This window comes from Protopterus annectens, chromosome 1.part2 (genome assembly GCF_019279795.1).
Source record: "Protopterus annectens isolate FY-2018-M chromosome 1.part2, PAN1.0, whole genome shotgun sequence".
NCBI classification, from domain to species: Eukaryota; Metazoa; Chordata; order Ceratodontiformes; family Protopteridae; genus Protopterus; species Protopterus annectens.
In genome coordinates, this window is record NC_056727.1 from 693,416,486 (window position 1) to 693,433,955 (window position 17,470).

Here is a 17,470-nt window from a genome sequence, read left to right on the forward strand (position 1 = left end):
ACATGTCCCAGGTTCGAATGATACTTTCTGATTTTTCTTTATATTTTCTTTGTCTTAGCAAGCTGGAATGCCTTCTAATGGCACCTGTGTCTGTTAAGTTTTACTTGACATATTGTGCATTTTATGCACAGTCCTTTTTTTTCATATCTTTCATTGCAACCTGTTTTTTCTTGAGCTTCCCTTTGGAGGTCCATCTCATGGTTTCTGAAGGCTCTTAAATAAAAATAAATCAACTTGCTAGGACAAAGTGCTGAAGGTAGCAGGTAGAATTTACTGCTGTGGTTGTGAGTTCCACCCTGTTTGTATAAATGTTTAGAAGTTCCCTCAAAAATTATATTGTTTTACCGAAGGATATGGTTCCACTGTGGACTTTTTAAGTATTTCTAATTTTGAGTTCCCTACTTGTAATTATTTGTCAATTTAGAGTTTGATTCTGGAGACATTGAAGTTTGTTTTTCTCTGCTTTTGGTTTGTAAAGAAGTTGACAGAAATTTGTAAAAGGATTACAACCACTACTACCCATTCCTAAATGCATGCCATTATGCTGAGGTCTGTCATTCACTGTAAGGCTGCTGCATGTATCATTCTTTTTGTAAAAGATTTGACACAACTTTCAGGTATAACCTTTCCAATTTTTTTTCTAGTGCTGGACATGGCTAGGCATGTTCCCCTTTACAGAGCCCTTCTGGAGCTGCTTCGTGCCATTGCCTCATGTACATCCTTGGTGCCTTTACTACTGCCCTTATCCGGAGAGAATTGTGAGGAAGAGGATGAGCAATCAGAGTGTCAGGCTTCAGTTGGCACTTTGCTGGCCAAAATGAAGACTTGCGTAGATACCTATACTAACAGGCTGAGGTATTGTTTTGTTTAATTTTTACTTTCTTGAAATTAAATGAACACCTGCTTTAACTTTTGTATTGATGTAATGTAGTGTTTCATTGTATGCCATTGTTTGTGTGATAAACTGTCTTGCCTTTAACTGTCATAGTGTAATGTGACATCATGATGGGCTGTCTACCTTTAGCTTTACTTTTTAAAATGTAATGTTGTATTAATAGTGACAAAAATATTTTATTTGGGCTTCTAAGTGTCTTTTCATTTTTCTGTTAACTTCTGTACAATATTTAAGTTTTTCAGCTCTTTCTCAGCCAGCTGGTCCTTTTCTTCTGTAGAATATCATTACCATCAGAGAAGAGGATTAGCATGGAACATCATCAGCCTTATAAAAGTCCATCTTTCTGTGACCTTTCTGTTGTTGGCATCAGTAGACGACATTCTGCAAGATCACAACCATCCTCCATTTTTTGCCGTTTGCATTGTAAATATCCTTTAGAGCAGGCTTTTATTTGGTATTGTATCTTCTCCAAAGTTTTTTAAACAAGAAACATCTTTATTAAATTATCACTTATGATATAGCCAGTCATACATTTATGTAAATGAAAACAAACCAAATTGACATATATTTAGTTGCAAACATTATACATCACTTAGTCTTTCCCGTCATTGTCAAACATTCCATATCTCATTCAAATTCTGCCTTCTTTTAAACCTCATTCCTCATCTAAAACATTATTTTGCATGTATTACTCCTACAATCCCATTTTTTTCTATGTAATTTGCCCCCACGCTTTTCTAAATATCCCATTTCCAGTTGTTTTATTTCTGTTACTATGTTCACTACTACTAGTACAGTTGGTTTAGACTTTGATTTCCATTTTCTAGTAGTTGCTTTTTAGGCAGCCATCATAATTAGACTCAGCAAGTCCTTACTATGTCTAGACAATTCCAATTCTGTATCATAGCTCAAAGAAATAATTTCCTTAGTTATACCAGTTTGCTCACTCGTTATATCTGCTAGAGTAGTATGCAGGGAATTTTTAAAGTCTGCCAGCTCATTACATTCCCCCAAAATGTGTTCTCAGTAACCTCTTTCTTCCACATCACACGTCTAACATTTGCAGTCTACCTGAGGAAAAATTCTTTGGAGTCTATTTGAAGTATAAAAATATCTACTTGCAAACTTTCAAGCAAAGATCCTTAATCTTCTAGACTTTGTTGCATATTTGGGAATCATGCGTGTATCCCCTCCATAGTTTCTTTGTGAATTGCTTATCCAGTCTCTCTTTCAATCCTTTCTAACCTCCTCTGATTGATTCTTATAGTTATCATGCAATATTTTGTATACCCTACTAATTACACCTTTTTTAACAACAACTTCCATTTTAGATTCCACTAAGACCTCCACCAGTGCTGATCTTTCACTAGGATCCCCCTATTTCTTTCTCTTTGCCTATACTCTGATATCAATCCTTTATAGGGAAGTCAGTCTCTAGCCTGCGGTCCAAATAAATTCTTGGCATCTTCCCATTCTGTTACCTTCTCTTCTCTCTATTTGCTCCTAATACCTTGGTTCCTTTGCGAGTTTTGTCCAGTAAATTCCAGCCCCCCCCCCTGTCTGTTGTCTGTATCCCTAATTGTAGTCATCCCTATCAGCAGAATCTCCTTTCTCCACCCTTGTGTTTGCTTAGTTCTTAGAATATTTTCTGCTGCTTTATGAGTATAATATTCTGTACGGTTGTTGTTGTTCTCCTTGGGGATCTGCATCCAAAATCTCAGTCTCTCCTTGTTTCTTGAGCTTCTTTCCTGTTTCATCATTGTTCCTTTCCACTTTGAATTATATCATTCTGCTTTTGCTATATATAGGAGCCTTAACTGTGTTGCTCTGAAATACCCCTTCAAATCAGGTAAACCCAAACCACCTTGTTTTATTGGAAGGATCAGCTTTATCCCACTTGACTTTTGCCATCTTCTCCTCCCAGATAAAATATTTCAACTCTTTATTAATTGCTATCCACAGCTTTTCCTCTGGTTGATAAACATATGCCTGACTTGTATATAAAACTAAAGGGACTAAAACTATTTTCAGTCTCGTATCTTGCTATCCATATCCATAAAACAGAGCTTCCAATTTCTCAGTTTTTGTGTTATCTTTTGATTAGTCTCTCCCCACGTGCCGTTAGCTGCCATAACAGAATCCTTTTTAATCCATACTCTTAAGTACTTCATTTTATCATGTCCCCATAAATGTGGGTATTGCTGAACCACTTCATGTGTGGGTACATATTTTACAACTATTGCCTTTGTTTTATCTTTATTAATTTTGTATCCTGAAAAGACTTGAAACTGTCTCAGAATGTTCCACAACACTGACATGTCCTTTTTCTGTTTTTTATCAGGTATAAAATAATATCTCAAATAAAGCCATTGTTTCTTAACTACCATACCAATTGTATCCTTGAATTTCTGAGTCCCTTATTTTCTTTGACAGTGGTTCTAAATGTAATGCAAATAGCAAAGGGGAAAGAGGGCACCCCTGCTTGGTTCCTGTGCTCAAATGGAATGCATCAGAGAGAGCCCACCCACTTTAATTTTCAACTCCGATCCCTCATGTGTCTTCCTAATCAACTTCATAATTTTATCAGAGAATACAAATGCTTCCATTGCCCAACTCATAAAATCCCAACTTACTCTGCTGAATCCTTTCTCTGCATCAAGGCCAACCAACAACAGTGGTATATTCTTACATTCTGCTTCCATCTGGATCATCATTGTTCTATTAATATTAATGTTGTCAAGTGTTTGCCTTCCCCACAATGCCACATTGATCTGTATCTATCAATTTTGGCATCACCTTTACCATTCTTTTAGCCATTATAGACATAAACACTTTATAATCATAGTTTAGAATCAGAATGGGCCAGTGTGAGGTTGGATCTGATTGTTCTTTTTTAGGTATTACAGCCACCACTGCTTTCTTTCAGGGCATTCGTGCTTCTCAACCTTTTAAAATACTTTTAAGCAAAACCTTGCAGATCTTTATCACTTTCTTCCCTTAACTTCCAAACTTCCACAGGAATACTATCTCTTCTTGGGGACATTATTGTAGATTGGTTGTACATCTCCATTTTCAATTCATCTCCTCCTATCCTGTTAGTAATTGAGCCTCATCTACCTCTAATGTTGGCATATTTAATTCTTCAATATACATTGCTATTTTTACAGTTTCTTGATTTCCATATTTTTCTGTTTTATACAGCTTTTCATAAAAATTTCATAATATTTCTAATAACTCTAGATGATAGCTCATTCTCTTCCTTGTTGTAGGGTCCCTAACCTTGGTGACAACTATTTTTATTTTCTGTTGCCTGAGTTGTTATGCTAAAAGTTTTTGTGCTCTAGAGTTATCAAAAAACAGTTATTTAACAGCAGTCTTTCTAAACTCATGCATGTTATCAAGGTAATCCCTTGTTTTCTGTTTAGCATTCTGCAATTGCTCCTCTTATTTTTCTTTGAGATTCCCCCTGTCCTGCAATACTTTAACCTTTGTTAGTCCCTCAAAATAATCCATGTTACTTCCATATCTTTTTTCATTTCCACCATATTTTTAAATAGTTTTAATTTTATCCCACTGCCTACTTTCTATCTCCCCTAATAACTCCAGAATAATTTCTACTACCCATTCCTTAAATTCCCCTCTCTCATTAACAGATAGGTGAGGAAAAGTCAGTATCTCAGTTTGATTTCATTACCTTCCATTTTTATTTTAATTATTACTGACACGTGATCTGAAATAGTTTTTGGATGTGTATCAAAACTTCCAATTAAGTGCACATTTCCTGTGAAATATAATTTCTGCGTAGCCCATTTTTTGTACCTCTGGGAATATGTAAATTCACTCTGATGATCTACAACTGAATTCATATTTTCTGTACTAAATATTTTCATATATTTCTTCAAAAATCTACCCTCTTTTTTATATTTTCCCTTCTGGGCCCCTCAGATATATCCTGACTGCTGCAAATCAAATTCCAGTCCCCACCTATAAATAGTATTCCCTGCTGAAAGCTGATTATTTCTCCTAGAATGTTCTTAAGCTCCATTATAGCAATTTTAGATGGAATCTAAATACAAGCCAGTGTAATTCTCCTCCCTTTCCAGTAGCCCCTTAGTACTACAAATCTACGATTATTATCTTTTTACCCTCTTCTGTCACTAGTGGAGCTTCTCTTGCAAGTAATATAAGTACTTCCCTTGTCCTTTGTCTCAGATACTCCATTGACTATCCATCCTGAAATCCTTTCTTTAGGAAATTCATATGCTCATTTCTTTTCAAATGCATCTCCTGTAGCATAGCAGTTTGCACTGTGCATTTTTTAAATATAGTTCACTACTTTTTTTTTGTTTTGATCTGTGAGACCATTCACGCTTAAAGATAATGTGGAAGGTGATGTCATTCTGTTAAGAAGTTATATTCCCACCTGTTGTATAACAGCTTTTTTAATGTCTGTTTTCAGTTTTTTGTTTTACATACATACACTTTTATTTGGCAGATTGACCTTTTGTACAGCTGTTTCTTGTTATATCCATTTGAAACAATGTCACAGCTTGCACATTTTTTTGTTTTAATGAAAACTCTTAAAAAAAAAAAAAAAAAAAAAAAAAGCACACCCCCAGAACACCCATAAAACCTATTAATATTAATACACAAAACTATGTACACCTTCAAGTAATGAAGTTTAACCCTCTTAATAGGAACAGTTATTCCAGGGTGACAGCCACACTCAGAAGCTTAAATTAACCTATAATGAAGATTATCCATGCTAAGGCGTAAGGTACAGCCTGCGCTTCTATTTCCTCTAAGTGCTGTCTGTTTTTGTCTTGAATGTTTTCAGAAATCATTATCTCCTAGTCATTGAAAGAAATAAGTATTCTGTTTTTGTTGCCCCCTTATCAGATTGTATCTGTAGAAAAATGAGAAACAGATACACAGTTGCCTCCACTACAAACGCGCATTTATTTACTGGAGGAAAACTTTTCATTAGATTCAGTGTTCTTTTATTTGTTTGCTTCCACTTAGAACTTGTTATTAGATCAAGCCAAGGGTGTTAACCTAGTCATTCTTCAGTGGAAAAGTAAGTTTTTATGGTATCATGCTCTTTTGTCCAGGCTTTTATTCCCTTTTTACAATGCAGTGCCTACATCTCTTAAAACTAAACAAAGAGGAAGAAAGAAGAAGAAAAAAAGTAGGTGCACCAGTTTACTTTAGTATCCCTATTACACATAAAAATAAGTGAGAAAGCTTTACTTTATAGCACTCAGTTTGTCATGCATTATGACAATACTACTGTTAAGAACAAAATTTTGTTTTACTTAGTTAACTTTTCTTCCTCTTCCCTTCTCCTCAATGTTCTTCCAAACATTAATGACATTAAGTAGGACATATGCTTTTGAGTCCCCTACAAGTTTAACAAAATCAACAAAGTCCAGTATTTCCATGTTTTCTTGTTCTCTCATGTTTCGCAAATATAAGTAATGCTTTGTTGTTGTTGTTGAGTCTTTCGGCTTTTCCCGGTTAGGGGTCGGCACAGTGGAACTCCGGTCTGCTATTGATTGCTAGTTGATTTTTACGTGCCGAGTTACCAGTCCTGACGCACAACCTTCAACGAAGGTACGCCCATTCACGCATGTCTCCACGCAGAAGACGATCTAGCTGAGAATCGAACCGGACAGCATCTTACTGTGAGGTGACAACGCTACCGCAGCACCACCACCGCGGGTGCCACATTCATTTGTCAATTTCTGAGTTTCTGGCTTTCTTCATGTTGATCATCATCTCACAGATCCAGACTCTGATTCATTTCCAAAGTACTCCTGGTTCTTCTAGTCAACTCTTGTGCTTTTTTTCTCTCTCTCTCAAGCATTTTCCTTTGACACATTGGAAAAGGTTTCACTGGCACAATCTCTGTATGGGCTTTATTACCAGAAGAACAAGAAGCAGAATTTCCTTCTGTTTGATAGCTCATTTTTTGTTGGACAAACTTTTGTTGTTCCTCTTTAGCGTCTTCTGCATCAAAAAATGATGTTGATACTCCAGGAAAGAATATTCTGAAAATAGATGTATACAGCAGCTTGAATCTCATGCCTGCTTCTTCACATTCCCTGATTACTGGAATAAATTTACTCCTCATCTGCCTGGTGTACAGACACAAACACTCTGTCTCCCACTTTTAGTACTTTCTTCTTCTGCTGCAGTTTTGTCAGAATCAACTGCTTCTGCTGATAAGATTGCATCTTTACTATTAAAGGTAAAGGTTGATTTGTCATGGCCAGGTTTGGAGCATACATACAATGTGCTCTTTCAATTAACAGTTACTGCTGTGGAATTCCAGTCCAGCTGCTTATTTGTGCATTCATAAAATTAATATATTCTGTTCCTGCCAGCTTCCCTGGTACAGCACACAATCTCAAGTTTTCCCTACATGCTTTATCCTCCAATTCTATTATTTTTTGAAATTCTCTTCTTGAGCAGTCTCATACTTCGCCTTCTCCAAAGTTTTGAATGTTTTTGGAGGGCTTTTCTCTGTGAGAGAGAGATTGTCAGAACTAGTTTTTAGACAGAAACTATAAACTTTCTATGTGCCTCTTCTCTTTAGGTGTAAACTATGACCTGAAGTCCTGTACCATATTTCATGTTCCAAGACTTCAGTGAGATTGTATTCAGCCATTGTTGGGAGGTAGTATAAAGACAAAAAAGTGTTGCTTTTTTCATGGAAGAGAGAGAAAAAGAAAACAGACCAGAATATCTGTCTCTTCATGCAGGAGGGAAACTCTAAAATAGCAACAGTGTGCATCTTTTTCTGTTGGGTGCAGGGAATTTATCCTGACACTGATCATTCAGCAGCATTGTCTTGGATATTTGTTTGACAGTGCTAAGGGCATTCATTTACTGTTGATGGTTTTCTGCTTCCTTTTCAAGAGAAAGGCAGATTAGCCCAATTACTGCCTCTTTAAGCCATCCCAGTGTAGTAAAGCTTGCCAGTACCAGATGTTAATGAACTTTCCATCATTGTCCTTCATATTTTGCCACTGGTGATCATGCACAAGCAAACACTTAACTTTGATGAGACCCCCTTTTAAGCCTCTGCTCTGGTTCTTGGCTAGCTCCATCATAAAGATGTCAGAGGCTGTGTCCAGCAGTGTGTATAATGCACAGAATGACTTAGTTGAAAGCAATCTTGCTGATTGAGTTTTGTAAAGAACAAACTGATGTTTCAGAAGGAATGTAGGAAATAACAGAATAGATGAGACCTCTTCCTAAGCTTATGTCTTTTCTTCAGACTGCTATCTGTCAGTGATTAGGCCATGATCAGGAAGACCTAGCCCAGGAGGACTTAACTTTTATTTTTTAATATTGATAAGAGATGTGGAGTCCATTTAGGACATCATCCAGAATAAGGCCCAGAGTTGGCTCTTGAAATGCCTAGACCTCTCTAAGTCAGTACCCATGGTTGCTTCTTGATGTTATTAGATCTCAGAGTATTGGAAGTAGCATGCCGTGCACCCAACAAGATTATTTTTCTGCAACTTAAAGCAGACTGTAAATATCTATTCCCCAATGGTTGTATTGGCCAAGCAGTTGATGGCAATATCATCCCTTGCCAAAGTATTTCTTCCCATGATGGATTCCGATACCAGTCCCCAGATATTTTCATCCAGCTCATGTTTCCATTCTGGTTAAGGGACAGGTAGATTTTATTATCCAAGTGAGAAAGGATGTCCAGAATCACCTTGTTGAAGAGCAGGACTCTCGACCATAAGTTCGACTGCTGAGACTGCCCGTCCTAGCATCTTGAGCACTTAGACTTCAAACATGTGGACTTCGGTAGTCTTGTAGCACTTGCCAGTATCTAAAATGCAGATAGAAGACACTTCTCCGTCTAGTCCAGTACCCTAGTTTCTCTTTGACAGTGGCAAAGAGTGACCCAAGATCTGTTCTTTAATCAGACACTACAGGCTAGGTCTGATCACCCTTTATGTTTGCGAGTCGCTGTTCCTCAGGAAGATGCATCCTTCTCTGGAGAGAACATTAGACATATGAGTTGAGGAGGGGGATAGCTTAATTATAAATCTCAAATAATGAAATAACCCTGTCTTCTGATTCTCCTCTAGAAGGCTTCTCATTTGAGAAGACATTGAAGTTAATATGTGACCACTTCAGATAGGAACCTAGGAAGGTCTCTGAGGCTCAAAATATTATCAAATACTTGGACCTAGAAACTCCAAAAACACTTGGGTACCTCTAGTTTCTGATGCATTTTTGAATTTTTTTTAATAGTGTTCATGGATCCAGACTCCCAACTTTACGTACCTAAAGGAACTGTGGCATTTTTATAGGGTTCAGGATCCTTTTCGAGTTATTGTATAAAAATTCAGTGGCAAATCCTGCTATGGTGTCTGTAGATGTTTCTGTGGTACTTGCCCAGAACTGCCTTCCCAACAACCATGGGAGTAGAGTCTTAGACTGCTTTCAGAAGTAGTTCTACACTGCAGCAACCCTAACCTTCAAGTCAGTTAATTGTCAGACCCACATGATAAAGTACCAGGGAAAAGTCCGTAAAAAGATGTACATGCTAAGGAAGATCCCCCAGGCATGCCCGAAAACAAAGCTGATTTGTGTTGCCCAGACAACTTTTAAATTTGCTTATGATGCAGTGGATGCTGATTGCTATAGGGTCTACGATCATGAGAGATGCCTAGCTTACTGACCAGCCACTGTCAGAAGATGTTAAACAGTAACTCCTTAATATTAAATTTGACAAGGAAACGGCGAAGAAAGGTATAAACTAAGGGCAAATAAACTATAAGGTAATTTTAACTGTGGACACTTGAGGGCGCACTAACACTAACACTGAGGATTTATTGCCTTCACTATGGGTACGTATATATAAATATACATATATATATATATTTTTATAATAAAAGTGGTTACAAATAATATATTTTTATAATTAATTTTATGTGATTATATGAATTTGTTGTAAGTATTTATTTAGTAATAGTTTTTAAATAACTTTGGTTTTTAATACAGGAGTTTTTAACAATGCATGTTGCACTTTATGATAAACTCATGAATATTCATGAATTACACGAAGCACTGAATTAATAGGTGTGTTTGAAATGAAATTCAACCAATCCAACTGTTTTTAATCACTTCTATGGAGTATTTAAACGTGTTAATGGGGTATTTGTGTTGTCTGAAGAAGTCTTTTGTGACGAAAACGCAGTTTGTCAAATGTAATAAAGAGCGTTCATTCAATTCGAGGTTTGCTGCTATTTTGTTCAACAATTCACTGCTATCTGGAGGAGATCCTGCTGCTAACGTAATACCTTTTCAAGTTACCGGTTTTTGTGGAGCAGTGTGCATACATACAAGCGGACCTGGGCACTTATTTTGTTTTTATTGGTTGGTTTTGAGTGCCTACACCTCTTTCTTTGGTTTTGGTTTGAGTCAGGAAGGACCGCTTTATCTGTACACCGGAACCGGAGGTATGAGCACCTCAGGGCAGGAGGAATCGGGCCAAACACGTAGATTAATTGGCCAGTTAACAGAGTTAATAGATCTGTTAACTCCTCTTTGTACTCATTTGATTCTCGGCAGCAAAAGAAATACTGATACAACCGAGGATTCTGAGGAGCACGACGCTCACAGGGGGAAGCGGAAGAGACAGCTTATTGGCGATGACATCGGAGCCGGCGTTCTTCTAGATGGGACTCAATTCAACCCATTCAATACCCCTGTGATGTTGCAAGAAACTGCAAATGGTGATGAACTAAACATTTGTCAAGGAAAGGACAAGGGCGCTATCCCTAAAAGAAATGCAAACAACGACGCTAGTTTGCAAGGTACTGTAAACCCTAAAGTTAATTATACCAACAAAACTACGGAGGAATGGCTCAAAAGGGACATTCAGTTTCATGTCAATAAACAGAGTGTTAATAATCAAAATAATGTTGATAATGATACATATGCCATGAAATTAGTTAAATTAGATAAAATGCTTATGAAATATAGAACGCTAAGCATTGAAAATGCATATTTACAGGAATGTCTGGAAAAGGGAATTGTCCCTAAAGGTTTAAGAGTTTACAAATTTCCGAATAATGTGCATATTGGGACTCATTTCCATGAAAGTTTACTTAAAGTTTTTAATGATTGTGGGTTGGAAGTCATTAAACTCATAATTGAAGAGAACACTAATATTCAAAAGGAATTAGGGACAGAAATTGCTAGCTTAGACTTATGCATTACTACTGATTTAGTTCATAACATCAAGGAAGAAAATGAGAAATATTTTGCCATGAGAAGGAATATTGATTTTAAATGTGAAGAAGTGATACAGAGAAAAATGGGGAAGTTACAAAGGGATATCAGGGAATATGAAACCCACACAAGTTATCCAAAGCCTAATAATCAGTTTAATTACAACTTACGTAATGGGTCTAAGAAACATTACAGAAGAAATGCATCACATAACAACAAACATAAGTTCTATGATGAAAATGAAGGTTTTATATCGGATTATGAAGTTGATTTCCCTCCCTTAGACAATAGGGGACATGTACAGGAAAACTACAACGAATATGGAGGAAATTTTCAGAGGTGGGGGGGGGCAAGAAGGCAGGGGAGATTTCAATAGATTCCCTGGACTTGTTGGGTCATTCCATTGATGCTGATGTAACAGTGAATAATATTGTCAAACACACTTATGATAATTTTACAATATACAATTTTAGCACTTTAAAATTAAATCCAAACCACTTTTCATTGTTAAGCAAAGGATTAAAATACATACCCAATAGAAAGGGAGATTTTACACGTACTATACTGGATGTCAAGTTATTCACTAGGAAGATCAATTTAGAAGTAATGGCCTCTAAAATGGGGTTTAAAAAAGATAGAATGACTGAAAATAAATTGAAGAGAAAATCTATATACAACCCACCCCTTTACCCTCAGATCAGGAATTTTGAAAATAATATGGTTAATTTAGTGAGAAATAAACATCAAGGATATTGGGTCCAACACAATTTAAGTAAAGAGGAGAATCAAACATTAATGGACTTGAGTCAAAACGCCTCTCTGAGGGTCATGAAACCAGATAAGGGGGGAGGGGTTGTTATAATGGAACAAATTTTGTATGATAGCAAAATGAATACTATCTTAAGGGATGAAACTAAGTATACGGAGGCTTCACATAATGAAATCAATATAGCACATTATAGGATCGATTCCATCCTGCAGGATTTATTGATAGAAAAAGTTATTGATGAAACAACTTTGAAATATTTGGAAGTTAAGAAACCAAGGGTGGCCACTATATTTGGCATACCAAAGATACATAAGGATATGCTAAATCCCCCCCTCAGACCTATAGTTACGGCTGAGGGATCTAAAACAGCCCCTTTAGCCAAGTTTATAGATGTCAAGACCAAACATATATGGATCAATAACAAGTTAATTTTAAAAGACTCATGGGACTTCCTAAGAGAAATCAACCAGGATTTGTTTAGAGAGGACATCAGATTCATTACTATAGATGTCATAGATTTATTTGGAAGTATACCACATATAGAGGGCATGGGCCTTTTTGAAGAAGCTGTGTTTGAAAATGTTGATATGAGTCACAATGACAAAATAGCTTGTGTGACTCTTATGGACACAGTGTTAAAATACAATTACATTATGTTTGGGGGGGAATTTTATAAACAGAAGACTGGGGTATCTATGGGGGCAGCGTGTGCCCCCACATTTGCCAACATAGTACTGTCAAAATGGGAAGAGCAGTTCATTATACATTGCAAGTATAAAGACCTATGGACATTGTACCATAGGTTTTTGGATGACATTGTCCTTTTTTGGATTGGGAATGAGGCACAATTTTTGGAATTTATGGATTACATTAACTGTACTACCACATACTTGAGATTTACCTATACTATTAGCACAGAATGTTTGAAGTATCTGGATATTGAATTATATAAAAATATAGGTAAATTTGAGAGTAAGGTGTACAGAAAGGAAACTTACGTAAATTCCTATCTACATTTCAACAGTGCCCATCCATACCATAGCAAAAAGAATATAATTAAAGGACAATTTGTACGAGGTTCCCGTATGACTTCCAATGACATAGATTTTCAGGAAGAATGTACTTTGTTACATAAAATGTTCAGGGAACGTGGTTATCCAGAAGAATTTATAAGGAAATTAAGAAAAGAAGTTGAGGACGGAAGGCTGGATAGATTCAAGCCCATTTTGGGGAGGGGCAATGATATTAAAATGGATATAGAGCCACCTGTAGAAGGTAATAATCAAGAGAGTAATCATGCGAATTACAAGAGAAGTTTAGTGTTGGAATATAACAATTCCAATAAGAAATTATGTGATATTTTCAGAAAGGAATGGAATAAGTTTAGTTCTATAACGGATATTGATGAGATAACTAAAATGACACCCAAGATAGTATTTAAAAATCCACCCAATATAGGAAATATACTAGAAAGAAATAAGAAAAAAGAAAAAGAGGGTACATATAGGAGAAGGGGGACATACAAGTGCGGTAGATGTCACCAGTGCCCACATATTGCAGATAGGTCGGAAATCTACATTGATAGTAGGAGAAAAAGAATTACAAGCAAGGACCATTATAATTGTGAAAGTAGGGGAGTAGTGTATTTAGCTACTTGTCTAATTTGCCAATCTTTTTATGTAGGAAAGACCGAGAGATGTCTGAAACGTAGAATTTACGAACATCATTATGACATCTCCAGGGCTAAAGCTACCAATGCACTATACAAACACAGTATTGAATGCACTGGAGCCAAATTTGTATTTTTTGTATTGGACCAGGTCAAACCTGATAATAGGGGAGGATTATGGGAAGAAATTCTAGAAAATAGAGAATTATGGTGGCAGGTTTTTCTGGATTCCAACAACAGCCCAGGTATAAATGAGTTTTTATCCATAACTCCCCTTTTAAAACTAAGGGCAAATAAACTATAATGTAATTTTAACTGTGGACACTTGAGGGCGCACTAACACTAACACTGAGGATTTATTGCCTTCACTATGGGTACGTATATATAAATATACATATATATATATATTTTTATAATAAAAGTGGTTACAAATAATATATTTTTATAATTAATTTTATGTGATTATATGAATTTGTTGTAAGTATTTATTTAGTAATAGTTTTTAAATAACTTTGGTTTTTAATACAGGAGTTTTTAACAATGCATGTTGCACTTTATGATAAACTCATGAATATTCATGAATTACACGAAGCACTGAATTAATAGGTGTGTTTGAAATGAAATTCAACCAATCCAACTGTTTTTAATCACTTCTATGGAGTATTTAAACGTGTTAATGGGGTATTTGTGTTGTCTGAAGAAGTCTTTTGTGACGAAAACGCAGTTTGTCAAATGTAATAAAGAGCGTTCATTCAATTCGAGGTTTGCTGCTATTTTGTTCAACAATTCACTGCTATCTGGAGGAGATCCTGCTGCTAACGTAATACCTTTTCAAGTTACCGGTTTTTGTGGAGCAGTGTGCATACATACAAGCGGACCTGGGCACTTATTTTGTTTTTATTGGTTGGTTTTGAGTGCCTACACCTCTTTCTTTGGTTTTAACTTTTAAATTTGCTTATGATGCAGTGGATGCTGATTGCTATAGGGTCTACGATCATGAGAGATGCCTAGCTTACTGACCAGCCACTGTCAGAAGATGTTAAACAGTAACTCCTTAATATTAAATTTGACAAGGAAACGGCGAAGAAAGGTATAAACTATAGAATCAGTGAAACAGCCGTTTCATCCACCAATCCTAAACTACAGTAATAACTACTATACAAAAAAGTATTTTTTATCAACAGCAGTGAAAAGAGATGCAGGTAAAGTATAAAATAACCATTCAAAAATTTAAGCGGCAAGGCCAGAAAGGGAAGTCTGGAGGGCTAGTGAACTGAAATGTTGGGAGTGAGCAACTGTAACCATGTTTCACTTCTTCCCCATCCAATCAACTCTACTCTCATGCCTCTCCTTAATCCTCTCTTATCTTAAACAGATGTCTGCAGAATTAGAGAATATTCAGCTATTTTCTACAGAAAAATGGAAAAAAAATCACATAGGATAAGTCATCTTCTTTTGGCTTTTCCCGGTTAGGGGTCACCACAGTGGATCACCTGTCTGCTCATGTTTGGCAGTGGAGTTGTACTGTGTTGAGTTGCCAGCCCGGCACCCAACCTTCCACGGAAGGCAAGCACACACTCATGCCTAGGGCCAATTTAGAGTGTCCAAACCACCTACAGCATGTCTTTGGGATGTGGGAGGAAACCGGAGCACCTGGTGGAAACCCACACGACCACAGGGAGGACATGCAGACTTTGCACAAAAGGCACCCCAGCCAAGGGTCAAACCGGAGAACCTCTTGCTGTGAGGCGGCAACGCTAACCAGTGCACCACTGCGGCCACCCAAATCACATAGGATAAGTGGTACTCCTAAATGTTTCTCAGGGATTGCTGTTCCTGTCTCTTCCACAGTTTTAAAGGGATGTCACTTGTTCCAAGCGACCAAAGTCATGTATTGCCACTTCTGATAGAGAGGCTCCTGCAACCAACAAAAGCAAATAAAGTGTCATGAGGAGAAAATATATCAGATTTTACTCCGTGCTTTTTCCTAGTACCCAGAAGAGAGTGGTCTTGGAGGCCTGTCCTAGATATGTCGAATGTAAACAAATGTCAGCACTGATACCATAAAGGAATAAAGACCTAATTATGTCTCATTTGAGCCAACTGCAGCTGGTGGCTCAGGTTCTTGATGGTGCTGTCAGGGAATATGAACAGGCCAGTCCTGTGTGTCTGGAGCCAGCTGTTCTCACTGCCACTATCTCACAGAGGAGGCTAGGTGACACAGATGATAGGCATTAGGTTCACCAAGCCACCAGCTGGCGATGTCCTTCATAGCAAGTGTGAACAAGTATGCCGTTGCAAGGGGAGGGGCATTGTTTGTCACTGTGGTGATGCGATTTGCATGTTCCCCTACCCAGAGAATGCGGTTTGCCATATCTGAATGCTTTAATTGCCAACATATTAGCAAGAGCACAAAGCACCTTCATGACCTCCTGAATGGCAGCATGGCAGCAGCTCTTGGACAGCTCTCACTTCTACCCCTGATGAATCTCCAGCATAGAGAAGCAAATGGGCACTATCTTATTAAGGGAAGGCTTGATGGTCAATAGGCAAGGGGGAAGGCAAAAAATCACCTTGAAAAAACATCCTGCTGCCTCTTGTGTTTCCTCAGGCTCTGCTTTGATCCTGGATCTGAAGCTCACCTAAACATAATATGCAGAGGGAATCATGGGCACTTTCTTAGACTCATTTTGGCTGAATTCCAGTAGCATTTTACTTCCTTGCCTTTTGGTGTAGCTTTTGCACCCAGGATTTTCGCTGAATGCCAGGACCCAGTGATGCAACTTTGTAGAACTAAATACATCCAATTATAACTTTACCTGGGGCTCTATTGTATTCATTCGCAGACAGAGAGAGAGCTTTAATTCTCAGGGGTTTTCTTTGAGTCTACCCAAATCTAATCTGGACGCATCAAGGACAGCTGACTTTGTGGAGTTCTTACAGCAGATTTTCCTTCCTAAGGATATTGCAGCCTTCCTTACATAGTCCTTCAGAGAGCTTTGCATAAGGGACTCTGTCAGCAAGGGAATGCGGGAGTATCCTAGTATACTTTTTATCCCCCATCCTCATGGTCCCACTGGCAGAACTATACATTAGGAAGTTAGTGACAGCTCGTGGTTTTGGCATCAAACAAACTAGTCTTTGCAGAGTATCCCATTTCTCCCCTTGTATACAAAAAAGAGCATGTAGTGGTGCAATCTCGTATTGAACTTTGTGGATGTTTCTTTCAGAGAGGCTCCTGAGACCTGGGATTTAATCTCAGATGCCTCTGAATATGGCCATTGGGAGGGGGTCATTCACCCAATCTGAAGTAGTTTTAGCTAATACCAAATCAGGCAGCAGAGCAGATTTAAAGAGATTTTACACAGCTGCAGAACTGCAACAATATTTGTTAGACAAGAACACCTTTGTAGACTCAAACAATGGGTGGGGTGTACTGGAAGTAGTAGTTTTTGCTTCTTCAAGCAATAGGCAGTTGATGTTCAGGGTTGCTTAGGGCAGTTTTGTTTCTCTATGTTTATCCAGTCCCCCTTCTCCCCATGGTACTTCAAGAAAGCAAGGGAGAAGGGAGGAAAAGCCAAAAATTCTGTTGATTACCCCTTCTCCCCCTTTTTTTTTTGCCTGAAGTAGCGTTGTTGTTCCCTGCAAATGCAGTGGGTAGTGAAAGAAATAATTGTGTCTTAAATTATGCACCTATTGACACAACTCAAGGGGTGTGTGATACAGCCAAACCTGTACACCCTGTGACTGACAGCCTCTTATGCTTTGGACACCTATTCTTAAAGGACATGCTAACATCATGAGGGAATATTGGAGGCTTAAAACTAAGAGTCCTACTTAACTAAATAAAAGTTCCAGAGGAGGAACTTGG

General features: G+C 37.5%; 1 protein-coding gene across 8 annotated transcripts in view; it reads left to right on the forward strand.

Annotated features, from left to right (window-relative positions):
* The window catches only part of BIRC6 (baculoviral IAP repeat containing 6), a 4,524,268-nt gene that overhangs the window by 4,190,064 nt on the left and 316,734 nt on the right, over positions 1–17,470 (forward strand). For all 8 annotated transcript variants that reach the window (XM_044058419.1, XM_044058463.1, XM_044058448.1 and 5 more), the window contains exon 66: positions 645–855. In XM_044058419.1, the coding sequence (XP_043914354.1) occupies positions 645–855 (211 nt within the window). The remainder of the gene's footprint in view (positions 1–644; positions 856–17,470) is intronic.